General features: G+C 45.9%; 1 protein-coding gene across 3 annotated transcripts in view; it reads right to left on the bottom strand.

The window, feature by feature from the left end:
- Window positions 1-15,520, bottom strand: part of LOC142590555 (protein kinase C, brain isozyme-like) — a 224,818-nt gene that overhangs the window by 82,097 nt on the left and 127,201 nt on the right. For all 3 annotated transcript variants that reach the window (XR_012830180.1, XM_075702760.1, XM_075702759.1), the window contains exon 2: window positions 5,975-6,006. Coding sequence is in view for 2 of the 3 variants with exons in the window: in XM_075702760.1 (XP_075558875.1) it covers window positions 5,975-6,006 (32 nt within the window). In the remaining variant the exon portion in view is untranslated. The remainder of the gene's footprint in view (window positions 1-5,974; window positions 6,007-15,520) is intronic.

The raw sequence follows: 15,520 nt of genomic DNA, 5'->3' as shown, positions 1-15,520 counted from the left end.
GTAAGCTAATGATTACTGTTACGGCAGGTAAAACTACGTACCTTAGTTTGAGTAGTGGTCTAATGCTTTGCTATCGCTATTAGTGCTTCGCTTTTTGGGTGAAAATGCGTGTTTTTTCTATTTTCTTTTAGTCAAACGGGCCAATAATTTAACATGGGAATTGGTGGTTAGCATTGACTAACTGCGAAGAATGCACAATTCTCTTTTTACCGCAACGTCACCCTTTCTCTTACATCTTGCATTCAAATTTCGCACAATGATGTATAATTATATACAGCGTTGTTCCGGAGAATGCATGTTGTATAGCTTTCGCACGAATTTTGCTTATGTACGCGTTTTTTTTTTCGCCTAGAGCTCTGCAATGCGCTCTGCATTACTTTGTGAACACTAATGATGTTCTTTCGTTGCGTCTATAATTTCAGAAACGAAAAATGCAGCCGAGGCAAAGGCGCAATGCAATGTGCCAGGCACCGTGTTCGAGGACTCAGTGTCAGATGAAACTGTGGAAGCTTGCACATCTAGTCTGTCCTCGGTGCAATATGGTTAGTATAATGTGGAATGTTAGCCAAAGCTTTTTTGATTGCCTAGTGTATAAAATATTTCAAAGCGAAGCTTTCTTTGCCACTTCCCTCGACTTTTCCACTGCTGCTGCTGCTGTCGCTGACCTGCACGCGGCGTCAGGGAGTGGTTGAGTACGTAATGTATATAATGTAAGCAATGTACGAGAAATTATATTGTACGTGTACATATATATAGTAGGGACGCAGGAGTGGCGTCTGTGAGCCCTTTCCAGCAAGAACTTATGAAAAGCCTCCAGGAGCGTTCCTATTGTCCTTTAGTGAGATTTCAGTTGTATATAGTTCAGCAAACAAACGAAAATTAGTTATATACTGATTACTTTTAGTAAAATAACATTTCATTGCTTTTTCCTGCATGCTTACTACAATGTGAGCTAAAGGTGAGCCAGTTCTAATTTTCCTTGATGTAGAATGGTTGGGCTCTTTGGGGTTGAGTTGTGCTCTGCAGTACTGCGCGTTTTTGATAAATTTTACTTCGTCAGTTCACATTATACTGTGCATATTTAATGTTTGATAAGCGAATGTTTATAGGCTCTAACTGTCTTTGTAGGCTCCTCTGCCCAGTGGTGATATCCAGATTGCAGCTCCCCACGTCTACACATGCAGCGAGCATACGTGTGTTTATGCTGGCAGCAGGCAAGAAATAATCTGGGTCTCGAACGGCAGCCTGGAGCTAGCTGTAATTTATTGTATTTTGACCTACTACATCAAGAACCTCGATTATCCATATGCATTTGCACCATTCCTGGCGCTTATGCATAAACTTGTGCTTCCCAGCAATGTTGTGCCTAGAGGGCTCATAAATGACAGATTGAAGTGTTTCTTTGCCCTTCTGAAGAAAAAGAATGTGATCTGACTCGAAGTCTAGTCAACAATTTTCACCTTGCATTTTCCTGGCAACAGTTCACTTGTTGCCAGGAAGTGGTGAACAGATGCATCATTTTGTGCATTACATTTGCATGACTTTTTTATAACTGTCTTATTGAAAATTACTGAGGTAATACATCCATTCATGCAAGTAGCACTTACTATTGTGTACAAGTATTTTATTTAGCTGCTCAAAATTCTTAAATTCGTGCACTGTGAATTATGGCGGCCTTGCATTGTCACTGAGTTATTCTAACTGCTAGCCTCTAGATGATAGAGTAATTGTGCAGTACTATGCATAGTAGTGTCCTAATTACCTTTTTCAATATTGATTTTAAATAGGTAGTGCATTTAAGAAGTTTGAATCCCATCCTTGACATTGTTAGCTAGACAGTAAAATGTGTCTTGTAGTAATTTTAATTAAAAAAAATTTCATGTTTGTATTGTCACAAGGATCTAAACTGAGAGTTCACGATGCTGTAAGCATCACCAATTCCAGCATTTTGTCATTTGGCCCTACAAGCCAGCACTTTGCACATCTCCTTGTTAAGCTTTGTCTGATGTTTGTAAGAGCAACAAGTTGTGTTTTGATGCCAGTGGTGGCCAATGCTAACACTAAGGAAACGTTGCTCAGGTATAGATGGGCTGCATGCATGCATGGCCTTGTGGTCCAGTCTTCTTTTTTAGGTTCACCTATAGCCAATACTTTGTATATTTTTTGCATTGGCTACATTGCATTGGAAGCGTCTTTATTGACCTGCTCTAATGCTGCACAGGATGTGTAAAACTTTTTTTATGTAGTGTCCAATGTGTATCTGAACACAAGTCTCCAGTTTTTGTGCCTGCAATCTCATGTACTAATCTTTGCCTTGTTTTCTTGCTTCCTGACAACAGTACAAGTTTTTACATGGACAGTTAACACGAATTTATTGACGACATGCATGGCTGAAACACGGTGATATGATTTTAAAAATTCCTGTGATATGATGCTAGTGATAGTATTGTCTTGAATTTTCAGATCTAGTCATGTGCCAGCAAGGCCTGCTGTATTTGTGGTGTATTCTATGTTGTATGTTCAAATAAAGAAGTTGCATTTTGAAGTTAACCTTATACTGCCTGTGGAACTGTCAGTTTATACTCAAATTATTTGTACAAGCTAACGGTGCCTCCTCCTCAGGTGTTCAAATTGTGTTTTGAACTGTATTTTTGGGAACATTACCGTTACATATTTGCTCAAAATGTGTCGCACGGGGAGTTTCATTTTGTCAGAAATCCCAAGGGATACTAGTATACTAGTATCATAGTAGCCCTTCGTTGGCTGAAATACAACGATTTAAGTGATTTAAATGAAAGTGAACTTTTGATACCACATTCAGTTGAGCGTTTTTTTTTTTTTTTCAGAGAATTTCATGTGGGGCCCCGCTCTTTACATGGTCCGACGAGCAGGGTGCGGCCTAGCAACGGGGAAGCTCCACCTTGGGTTTTGTTCCAGAAAGGCTAAATCTCCGCATGGTACACCGAGCCGGCTGCCGCCAAACAACAGAGGTGCGTCATTTCCTTCTTTTGCGGTTCTCTCTGCTTGCGCCTCTTCTTTCTTGCGCGCTTCTTTTCGCGGTCGGATTAAACAGCCGACAACCATGCCCGGAGAAACGTGAGCCCTCGCGGAGGACGCCACTCGGCTAGGGTGGCTAGAGCCACCATAACTCGGCCAGTCCTTTTTGGACACTGTCTTTACACGTGGTTGCGCTTCGAAATAGTTCACCTGTCCACCTCGTGTGGTTTCCACAGGAAAGGGTGTCCCTGTGTCTCTCTCAGCCTAAGCAAAAAAAGAAAAAACTGCGTTTTGCTGGAAACTTAACTTACGCAAGCCGTAACATCTCTTCGACTGCAATGATATCTAGTAAAAAAATTCTCTAGCTATCAAAAAGCACAACAAGGAGGAGCGCGGGAGTACAGATCTCTACTTACGAATGGCATAGTAAGTGACAGACGCATACTGTTTTTGGGTATAATTGTGTAGCTGTTTAGCAATAAATGAAGCAAATTTTTTGCTTTGCTTATGAAAAACGGCAAGTGTTCAGGCCCTTTACCCGTGCTGTTGCTGTTTTTCTCCTGCGCATGCATTTACGTTTACTGTGTGGATTGTACCAAGGGTATCATTCAGCATGCAAAAATTAAAAAGGAAAATCAGCCAGCTGAAATTCATTTTGTTTTTCATTTTCGCATGCTAAATGATACCTTAGGAACAATCCACCGAGTAAACAAACGCATGTGCAGGAGGATAAAAACCGCAACAGCGTGAGCCACAGGTCTGAACACTTGTAGTTGGCAAAGCGAAAATTTGCCTCATTTATTGATTAGCAGCTACAGAACTGTAGCCCAAAAGAATATGAGTCTGTCACTTACAATATTCTATTCGAAAGTAAAGAAATTTCTCTAGCTCCCGCGCTCACCTTTGTTGTACTTTTTGGGGTAGTAGGCTGCATTTGTCTTAATATTTTTTAGGTCAAACAAGAGATGTTGCGGTATGCGTAAGGTCTAGGTTGCCTGCAAGACGCAGTGTTTCTTTTCCTTTTTCACTTAGGCTGAGAGAGACACAGGGACACCATTTGTCCCGAAAACCGCACGAGGTGGACACGTGAACTATTTCGAAGCGCAAGCGTATGTAAAGGCAGCGTCCGGAAAGGACTGGCCGAGGGGCTTCCTCCGCGAAGGCTCACATTTCTCCGCGCATGGTTGTAGCTTAATCCGGCCCCGGAAAGAAGCGCGCAAGAAAGAAGAGGCGCAAGCAGAAAGAAGTGCGAAAGAAGGAAGAGACGCGCCTCTGTTGCTAGGCGACAAGTGCCTGGGCGGAGCATGCGCAGAGGAACGGGCTTTTATGAAGCATACCGCAGAAAGCAGCCCGAAAGAAAGAAGAGCCGCGTCCCCGTTGCTAGGCGACACCGGCTCTATATACGGAGCATGCGCAGCACGGTGTCCATCTGGGACCTCCTGCAAGCCGTTTTGTGTAAACATTTTAATTGTTCAACCGGTATATTGTAAATGTAACCTTTATATTTAGGCAAAGGCACTCAATACTGTATGCCTATACTAGAGGTTAAAGTGTTGTAACCTCTAGTTGAGGTGCACGCTTTCTTACCTTTAATAGAAGTTAAATTTGTAAAGGTTGATGTGTAACTTGTAAGTTAAAGGTGCACAAATCTGTGAGAATATACCCCTCTAATAAACGTTACCGTGCTAAGAGTGTATGCTCGGAACTTGCCAAGTGCCCATACTAAGGCCAAGCACTCTTTTTCGGTCACGCTGTAATTGGCCTCAGGCTTCGTCAGCGTGCGACTCGCATAGGCGACTACGTATTCGGGGTAGCCTGGCTTTCGTTGGGCGAGGACGGCGCCGAGACCGACCCCGCTGGCATCTGTGTGTACCTCAGTTGCAGCCGACGGGTCGAAATGGCGAAGAATAGGTGGGGAGGTGAGAAGACGACGCAGCGTAGCGAAGGCGGAGTCACATGCAGGGGACCAGGAGGAGAGGGTGGTGTCCCCGCGCAGAAGCTGAGTCAATGGCGCCATGATCGATGCGAAATTCCGAACAAAGAGCCGGAAATATGAGCATAGGCCCACAAAGCTCCGAAGTTCTTTGATGGTCTGAGGCTTCGGATACTCAGCGACAGCTCGAAGTTTTGCAGGATCGGGTAGAACGCCGTGCTTGGACACAACGTGGCCTAAAATGGTGAGCTCTCGCGCGGCGAAGCGGCACTTCTTGAGGTTGAGTTGGAGGCCAGCGTTCGTTAGACAGGTCAATACAAGTCTGAGGCGGAGCAGGTGAGTCGGAAAATCAGGCGAGAAAACCACGACATCGTCGAGGTAACACAGACATATGGACCACTTGAGGCCACGCAGCGTGTTGTCCATGAGTCGTTCAAAGGTGGCAGGGGCGTTACAAAGCCCGAACGGCATTACGTTAAATTCATATAAGCCGTCAGGCGTAATGAATGCGGTTTTCTGGCGATCAGCTGCAGCCATCGGGACCTGCCAGTACCCTGAACGCAAGTCAAGGGACGAGAAGAATTCTGCTCCCTGAAGACTGTCGAGGGCGTCGTCGATGCGCGGCAAAGGAGAGACGTCTTTGCGCGTTACCTTATTTAGCCGACGGTAGTCGACGCAAAAGCGAGCACTCAGCACCTCCACCAATTGAGAAGAGGTTTATTGGCGGCTCCTAAGGCAAAAGCGCGGCGACCGGGAACGGCGAGACAGCCCGAAGCACTGTCCAAAAAAAGGCGACAGTAATCAACAGCGCGAGCGGGGCCGAGCCGCGCGTTGGCGATGTGTCTGTGCCGCGAGGCGCGTCTTCTTCACATAGCTATCAAAACTCATCACTTCTCTTTTTTTTTTGTACCATTTGTCTTTAGTAGCAGCCTGAACATCAAATATGGCATATCTCCACCGCTAAAATCTTATGGATATTGACCAGTCTTGATTGCACCAACATCAGGCAAACTACAATAACAAATAAAGGGTAGCAGTACTCACTTTGGCACTGGTATCCCTGCTTCCCAAAGCCCCTGAAAAATTCAAAAATAGGAAATAAACATTTAGTTCATCGCTTTTGTAGCCAAACGCAAAAACATATGTGCCACAAGATACTATTTGAATATAAACAAATAATGCATATCGTCCGTATATTTATTTTCTTATACTGTCACTGTAAACAAAGTAGTAATACATGCTAAATAGTTAAATACAACCAAACAGAATTCTCCAAACTTCCAAGTTGAACGTTGAGCAACTCCAAGAAAAAAGATAAGCCATCCTTATATTCACAAAATTGTCAACAATAGCCCAATATATTAACAGGGCTGAATTATTTCAGCGATCTTGTTGCATGGCATATAACCCTCCTAAGCAGTTTTTGTTGTTATAGCAGCATACGATCTTGCTACACGTGACTTCTTTAGCGAACAACTATTTCATATGAACCGCATATGTTAAAACTGCGCTATACCCACGGCACTCAATTTGCTGAGAAGTTCATCCTTCTAGTGTTTTGCGCTACAGGAGAGGCTGGTTCCAAGAGCAAGTGTTCCAGACTAAATATTTTATTAATCGTAGGCCATATTCAAAAGCTGCCCATGTTATGTACTTAATTCATGTACTTAATTGTTAATTCATGTATGTACTTAATTGTTATGTACGTTCACAGTACGCAGAAACATTGATGCACGCACATCTGGCAAGGACTAAGTATGGCTGTCAAAGGTACAGTTAACTAACCATCTTGGCAGTAGGTAGTTGTATATGCTAGAGTATCTGAGAACATACTGAGAAACGCAGCATTAGAAGTAACATTGAGCGGCCCGAACCAGTTAAGAACGTAATTGATATGCATAACTCTTGTGTTTCAAAAGAAAAAATAAAAGGCCTAAGAATATTTGGACTTTTAGCCTATCTATACGTTTTGCTGCTTGTCGAAAACAACACTTGAGAAATGGATGGTAGCCATTGGCGTAGCCGGGGGGGGGGGGGGGGGGGGCATACAAGTAACGCGCTTAAAAGGCGTCAAGAACGAAGTTAATCGATAATTACAAACATCGAGAGAGCGTCTCGTCACTAAGACTGATCGCTCAACACCACACGGCCGTGACCAGTCGCCTAGCTGACGCTCACCTACCACGTCATAACACTTGTTGCTTGCCGCGGAGAGCCCATCCTAACTAAATGACTCGGCAATTTTCGGAATAGACGGGTGTCGGAAGACACGACGCTTTCAAATCTCTCGGAGCTACTGGCGCTTATTTTACTGCGAACTACGGACGCCGTAATCTTCACAAAAACTTCTGAACAGAAAGCAGCCATTTCGGACTGTCTGCGCCTGGGTTCCGAGTGTGATGCCGCCTATTCAAATACATGTAAAATGCTGAAATGCTTATATGAGATCCCACCTGGGTAGATGTTGATGAAATTAGTTGCATCTGAGAGAGAAAGCTAAATTCTGCTGACTGTCATAGGCGAAATTTTGATTTATGGTTTGATTTCTGTTGTGCAAAAATTTCGGGAAATTGATATTTCATTAAAAAATATACAGGCACGAAGTTTCATATCCGTAACTCTGCACTAATACCAGATATTGCAGTTCTGTTAACTGCATCCGTAAACACATGCAAACAGGACAAATTTGATACATTTTAATTTGTATCATACGAGAATTTATTACAATGTTTACAAGGATTTTGCGAAACTCCAACTTAGATATAAATGGTGTAATTAAGAGCCATGTATAGTACATCAATTTTGCCCGCTATAAATGTACTATATCAGAGGCAATTGATGGAACTGTGACATCGGTTTTAGTTGCTGAGTTAAAGCTGCAAACACGATAATCTCTCTTTCTGAAAATCTATGATTTTCAGACTATCTTCTGAAAATTGACAGCCTAAATCAGATGTCCACTTCGAACAGTCGCTAGCTTTTAACTTCTTCCAAATGCAACAAACCACATCAAATTTGGAGAAGTGGTTGCCGAGAAAAAACGATTTCTTTTTTGCGTGTATTTAGGTAGGAGCCCTCGAGCTAAAGCTATCGCCGTCATACAAAGGAGCTGATTAAGCACGCGAATCTGACGTCACGGATTTCACAGTAACTCCAGGGTATACTCTAGCACTCTCTACGCGGGAAAAGTGCACGACTGTTTACACGTCGTATCTCTAGTCCCTTCCAAATAAACATGAAGCCTTGCACTACATGATACGGATATTTGACCAGCGCTGTTCGGTCTACAGCTCCCGGTGCGGTAGCTTCAAAGCGACTTCTTTCATTTCTGCGTCGATCATTTCCGGTCCTGCCAAGCTTCCGCACACGATCACGCTGACCTAGAACTCCCTGTTACGGTTGTGTAAGCCACCAATCTAGCTCCATACCACTCTTACGCAGTGCCTCTTGAAAGTTTAGATTGAGCAACAGTTCGCCTGGATCTGTTTCATAAAGTATACTTCCATAATTCGTATCTGCGCGATAACCTTATTTCGTCCCCAACCTACACATCTCCTCGCATTGATCATCATCACAAAGTTGGAGTTTTGCAGTGTCGCACTAGAGCTTGTCACGAGTCTTTTCATCCTAGGACGTGTCAATAAAGGAACCACCTTCCCGGCGCGTTGATTGCTATTGAAGACCACGCACAATTTCGTACGGCCATAATCGACACCATCGCTTCGGGCTTCACACGTCTATGACTACTTCACTTGCTGCCTTCTTTGTTTTCTTTGTTTTGTAACTTTTTTACTCCACTCCCCTCTGTATTACCTTGTGGTCTTGAGGGTATAATAAATGAAATGAATGAAGTTGCTAGCGTGGAGACTCAAGGGCTGATCTAATTCTGCAGCAAAACTAATCAGCTTGCTCCTGAATTCGGCGCACTCGGCGTCTGTTAGCACAATGTGTAGGGAACGTACCGCGTTTCCCAGGAGGCATTACGCGCGTACGCATATGCGTACGCAACGCGGACGAGGCTCGCCCAAAATGCGAGAGGCCAACTGAGCGCTTCGCCAAATTGCTAAACGCCAAACTGATAAGCAGAAACCCGCTACCGGCGGCGGGCAGCACAATGCAGATTCGTATGCAAATACACGCTGCGGAACAGCCCGTGAAAGCCAAGATGCGTAACCCGATAAAGGCCGTTGCCACGCAGAGCTCTGGTGCATGGTAACGAAGCACCGCGGCTGCAACGTCGAGCTTCAGAAACTGGAAGCACGGAGAACCGCTGCGTTTGGCCCTATTAACATGCAGCTTAGCAGTAGCAGCCACTGTGGCAACGAGAAAATGAAAACAGTAAACGTCCTTGTAGTGAGCGTCGCCGTTGGAGAACTGTAACTTTGAAGAAAGTCACGACACTATAGATGCCACTTCGAGGAAGTTCAGGGCTTTTCAGCTCAACCACGCACTGTAGCAGAAACGTTAAGTATGTAAGACGAGTTCTCTATGCGGGTAACCATGCACTGCATAGCTGAAACTTACAAGCACGCCTTCTCAGGCTGACCTCGAGCGGCGAGCATAACAGGCGGCTCCATAACAAAGAAAGAGCGCGGCGTCTGTGTTGTCGAATATTATGCGGGTGCAAATCACGCAGGTTCTATTATAAGAAGAAGGGCGACTGTCTGATACTACAGAATTAGTGTGTAGGGCATTACACACGCTTAATACCACCTGTCATAGTTTGCAAGTGCTTACAGCGTGGCAAAAAACAAAAAAAAACTCACTTGTAATTACTGATGAGATGGTCAAAGTAACATGTAACTTCTATCGGTTGCCCCATACATGTGCATTGTGCTTAAACAACCAGGTTCCACTGCTTCCACTGCTGAAGAAGCGAATCGTAGAGCTACGCATGCGGTTGCAACCAGGCAACACTGGGCTCAGCAGACCGCTGTGCAGAGAGCAGGACAGGCCGCAGCTTGGCGTCGACGCTGGGCGTGCGTATACAGCGCCTGGGGGTCTTTAACGTGTACCTCAATTCAAGCATACAGGTGTTTTTGCACTTCTCCCCCATCAAAACGCGACCGCCGTGGCCGCGATTCGATCCCGCGACCTCTTGCTTAGCAGCCCAACATCATAGGCACTGAGGAACCGCGGCAGGTGAAGTAAAGTTCCGGTCAAAGTGGCGGAACACCTTCCGGCGCAGGTCCTGGCGCAGGCTTTAAAAAGCAGATTTGGCGCAGCAGCAAGCACTTATGGCGCAGGGTCCAACGCACGTGTGCTTACCGTACCATGCAAATAATAACTGGTATAGTCGATATGTCGCGAAACGCACACCCTGCAAGCGCGATCAGGAAAGCACGCGACGCCCTGCCACACCGCGACGCAAGCGAAGGACGCTCGGCCGGGTTCGTCGATGCGGCGCACAAAAGGCACCACTGACGGATCGTCAACAAAGGCGTGTTTATTCACCAAGGATGTGAAACAGCATGCGACAGTCGCAGCTTGCGGGCAAAGGCTCACTGCAAGATCGACCGAGTACGCGCGCCTGCGCTGCACATGACATATACTATAATATACTAATGTCAGGCCATGCACATTAGGCAATTTCGGAATAGGGGCCGCAAAGGTACTGCGGCCGTAAGAAAAAAAAAAGAAAAGAAATATAGCACCAGTGCCACTGTGCGTGTGCGAGACGCAAATGCGGTTTTGCGTTTGCGTCGGCGACGCTTTTTCACCGAAATAGCGCAGCGGCACAAACTCGACGCAAAATTTTTGCGTCAACGAACATGGCGGAGCCTATCGAAGTGGCGGCTTTCGCCGTGTACGGTAATTATGCACCACGTGCCATAACTGCAGTCGCGGCGGCTCTTCTACAAAGGCTCGCAATCACCCCTAAACATAAAAAAAAAAAAGTTTACCTTCAATCCTAGAATGCGACATCCTCCAGCGGCAAACTCCGCGGTACCACGCGGATTCGATGAACAGAGAAATAAAGCGCCCGCAAGACGGTACAGCGCGCATTACATTATACGTCCGTCAGCGAAAAATGTGCGAATGAGGAGCCAGACGAGAAATTATGGACGGGCGTCTGCTTCTTTCTATCATGATGATGATGATAGCGTGCTGCTGGTTTTGATTTCAGCTTTGCTAGCTGCGAAGCATCGACGGAAGGAGCGATTCGCTCTTATGCATGCTTTGGCGCAGGCTCGGTGCAATTTTCCGCTAAAATGGCGTTTTGGCGCAGGATGGCGCAAACGATCGCTCTCGGCGCACTTTAAAAAGATTAAAAAGAAAGAAAGAAAGGAAGAAAGAAAGAAAGCAAGCAAGCAAGAAAGAAAGAAAATTTTAGGAGTCTATACATACAAGTTACTTAAGTATGACATATTCGCTGTTGCCAAACGAGAGGAATATTCGTAGAAGATTTGATTACAATATCGCTTATGGCTAGATACCGTTTTGGATCAGCTGAATATGATTAAAACAGGCGTAATCAAACAATTTCACCGCAAACATGGCCAGCAAACTGGCATTTTCACACGGGCGACACAGCAAGAAAAAATAAGGCCTGCAACGTGTTCGCCGTCACCACCACATTCTTTTATAGTCACCCACTCATCCAGTTCAACTCAACTGGCCCCCTTTTTCCATACAGCCTTTGCGAAGCAAATAAGCTGGCCAGAGTCGCACGTCATAGATTCAGCCAATAAAAAAATAATTGATGTTTAAGGTGCATCATCCGTGATGAGTACAAAGCACCAAAGGCAGGTTTATTTGTAGAGTAAGATATAAAAGATTCACACAGGAACTTTTCGGGGAAATGTCTGAGGATGCTTAAGCATTGTGCCGTCTGCTCATCTCCACACAGCCCGTTGTATGTTATGGAACATGATCAGGCCAGTACAAACGACAGCGCCGTGGCGACACGAACGGGTGCGAACGGCGGCGCCAGGTGCGCTGATGACGTTCCGATCATTATGAGCCGTTATCGCTCTTTAGAGTCTTATCATCCATCCTCGTCGAACCATTGACCAAACGTACTCGGGCGGCGGCTTCGTATGGCACCGCCGCGCATTGGCCGCACCTTGAAAGCGATCTGCGATGCCGACAAAGAGTGCCGACTGCTGCTAGCTTCCCGCGTTGTGTTCTCGCGGCTTACTTGGCGTTGAAGAGAGACACGCAGGCCGGCATCTTGAAAGCCATCTGTGAAGAGTGCGGTGTGTACATGCGGGCTTCGTGGGCGCTGTACGCGTTGTCGCCGCTTCTTTGGCGTTGAAGCGAGAGGCAGCACGAAGGCGAATTCGCTCGCTGCTGCGGGTGTTATCTCGAAAGCGGTCGCCTTACGAGACGGACGGCGGTATGCGGTTTTCTCGTTGGGTAAGCATAGAAATGCTTTACGCATTTAAATGTGGGCGATAGGAAGGAAATGGGTTGAAAGGCAAGCCACTATTTACACAGAGGTAACGTTGGTGTATGTCACTACTCAAGAGTCGATGCGTTGGCTCCTCCTGAGTATAGTGGCATAAGGGGTTGGATGCTGGTGCCTGGCTTTCGCCAATTGCCGTCGTGAACGAGACAAAGGCATGATGTAATCAAGCAAAGGGCAGTAATTTAATGCGATTTCTCAGCAACAAAATAAACTGGCGTTATTAAGCAGTCGATGCGAATATGTTAGACAGAAAAAATATGAGTTACAATTCCAAAGAACAGGTGTAACAGTGTTGAACAGTTACAATGCGCAATCGCAACGTGAACAATGAACATCAGTTCAAACTATATTTCTAAACAGTAATCGGGAAAGCAAATATTTAGAGTGCACAGTCCACAGAATTAAAAGTGACATACAGTCAACCGGGCGCGCCGACAGTCCGTCCCAACCGATGCGGCCCGTAAGTGACCCTCGACATCGGCGGCTGGCTTCCACGGCGGCTGGCGGTGTACGGTGTCGGGGCGTGATGTGGGCAGCTTATTTGCCCGGGAGTTGCCCAGCGTTCGTTTATCGTCCCCGGAGCGGACTGGTGAAGTGTCAGATCGGCGCGTTTTTATAAACTTCTCGAGGCGCCGCCGTTCACCTCTTGCCGTCTAGACGTGGATCACACACGCGCACAGTGGTTCTCGCCGTAGTTCAGACTCCACTGGCGGTCACCTTCACCGGCCGTCAATTTATTCACACCCAAAACAATAGCTGCGAATGAAGACGGCTTCACGTAGGCCGGGCGTGCTTCCACAGTGGTTCAGACTCTGCCAGCGGTCACCTTCACTGGCAAGCAATTTAATAGCAAACGAAACAACAGCCACAGGGGCACCCAGCTTCCCGTATCCTGGGTCTGTAGCAACCGTGGTTTCGACCCTACCAGCGGTCACCTTCTCCGGTGAACAAATTAATCACACACAATACAGCAGTCACGAACACACATAGCTCAACGTCTCTGGATGCACCCAAGATCACGTTCCCCACCGTTTGCGAAACGGTGCTGCCAGTAGGCGTGCGGCCAACACTTAAAAAAGCGATGCCTAATAGGCGTGTACACACAGGATGCGCGGGCGGAGAATTGAAGAAATAACGCGACTTTTGTGACTGTGTAAAAGGTCACTTTTTACATGTGGAGCATAAAGTGGTCGCGTGGTAGGATATTCGGTGTTCGTAGAACACACTAAAGAATTGTCGCGTTTGTATTTCTTAGCCGGGTTACAAATTAAAATGCCTTAAACGGGTAATGAGTTTACATTTATATATGCACATGCGCTGTTGCCCATTCCATGAAAAAAAAAAAAGAAAGCTACATAAGCACTATAAACACGACGCACGACGCCTCAGGCAGCGACTCTGCAGAAGCAGTAACTGCTTGCAACATCTCCGTTCTCGTGGCAGCGATAAATTCGCAACAAGCAGGGCCGACTTCGCAAGTGAACGCGAAAGGCACGCTTCGATTCCCGCGCACGTTATTAAGAACGCGTGCAAGGACTCACAAACGGACACGAAACCCGGGGCCAACTTTGTGATCGCCATATATAGGATCTTGGCACTATATAGCCGCGGCACACACACACACAAGGCGCCCTGCTGCGGCAGCGACACAGCTGCGACCCATAAATAAGCGGCCGCGCAACGACGCTTCGTTAGGCGCGCGCGGCGAACGGCAGCGCGCCAAGCGACCGACGTTCGCACGAGCCAAGCCAAAGCCCGAACAAGCCAGCGTGCGTCGCGCTGGTACAGCGCTGGAACCGATTCGAGTTCCTTGTGTAGTTGCTCCGTGAGGCCGGGCAGGATCACGGTCGCACACCCGGTCTCCATACTCGATAGCCTTAGGATACGGGGACCGTATTACAGGTAAAAGGTACCGTGAATGCGAAGACGCAAAGTTACCCCCGTATTCAGAAATGCATCTTAAACTGAAGCCCATGCTCGACTTCATATCAATGACACCTGGTGCGAACGCGCCCAAAAGACGCTCATGGTCCTTTGGTGCGTTCACGACAGCCGTCATTGAAATCAAATCAAGCATGGGCTTCAAATTAAGATGCATTTCTGTATACGGGGGTTAATGTTCAATAGCCTAGGAAGAGAACCAGATTTCATGATTCGCAGTCAGCCTCTAGAATCTGTGCAGGAGTACGTGTTTCTAGGTCAGGTAATCACAGGGAACACTGATCATGGAAAGGATATTTACCCAAGCACAAAAATGGTTTGAAACGCGCGCCGTAGGCATTATGAAATCATGACCAGCCGCTTACCGTAATATTTAAAAAAAGTACGATTATTCAATACCATACCGGTACTAATATTCAGAGCACAAACTTAACAAAGATGGTTGAGAAGAACTCGAGGAGCGCGTAATGAGGCGATGAAATAAATTTTATTCGTCAGACAGCGCTGTGGATCGGAATGCTAACGAGGGTAGCCGGTATTGCATATATGAAATTAAGAGGAAGTAAATTTGCATGGGGCATATCTAATGCAGACGAACGGTGCTCTATTAAAGCTACAGACAGTTCCAAGAGAAGGGAAGCGCAGTCGAGGGCGGCATAGAGAAGTAGACGATGCGATGAAATGAGGTATTATTTGCAGGCACATATTCAGGCGCCTTGTTGACGCAAGGCGGGGGTAATTGCAGGGCCTTCGTTCTGCAGCACGTAGCCGTCAAAAAAAAGAAAAGAAGGAGGAGGATGATTCCTAGATCTAACGACAGCTACGCGTAGACAGATACAATCAAAATCGGTGGCGACATCTTGCAACGCCGTGATGAAACCATGACGTGCAAGAAGCGTTCACGCATTGCACAACGACACACACACACAATATATATATATATATATATATATATATATATATATATATATATATATATATATATATATATATATATATATATATATATATATATATATATATATATATATATATATATATATATATATATATTTTATCGTTAAAACCGAGGCCATACTATGTAGTCGCACTGTGAAACAGACCTTGCGGCGTTGACTATGGCATTGCGCTGCTTATCACGAGGTCGCAGGGCCGGTATTCGATGAAAATGCGAATCGAAAAACAATCGCGTGCATTGGGTGCGTGTTAAAGAACCCCAGGTGGTAAAAATTAAACCA

The sequence above is a fragment of the Dermacentor variabilis genome, chromosome 8 (genome assembly GCF_050947875.1).
Source record: "Dermacentor variabilis isolate Ectoservices chromosome 8, ASM5094787v1, whole genome shotgun sequence".
Lineage (NCBI taxonomy): Eukaryota > Metazoa > Arthropoda > Arachnida > Ixodida > Ixodidae > Dermacentor > Dermacentor variabilis.
This window is presented reverse-complemented; position numbering and strand designations above follow the sequence as displayed.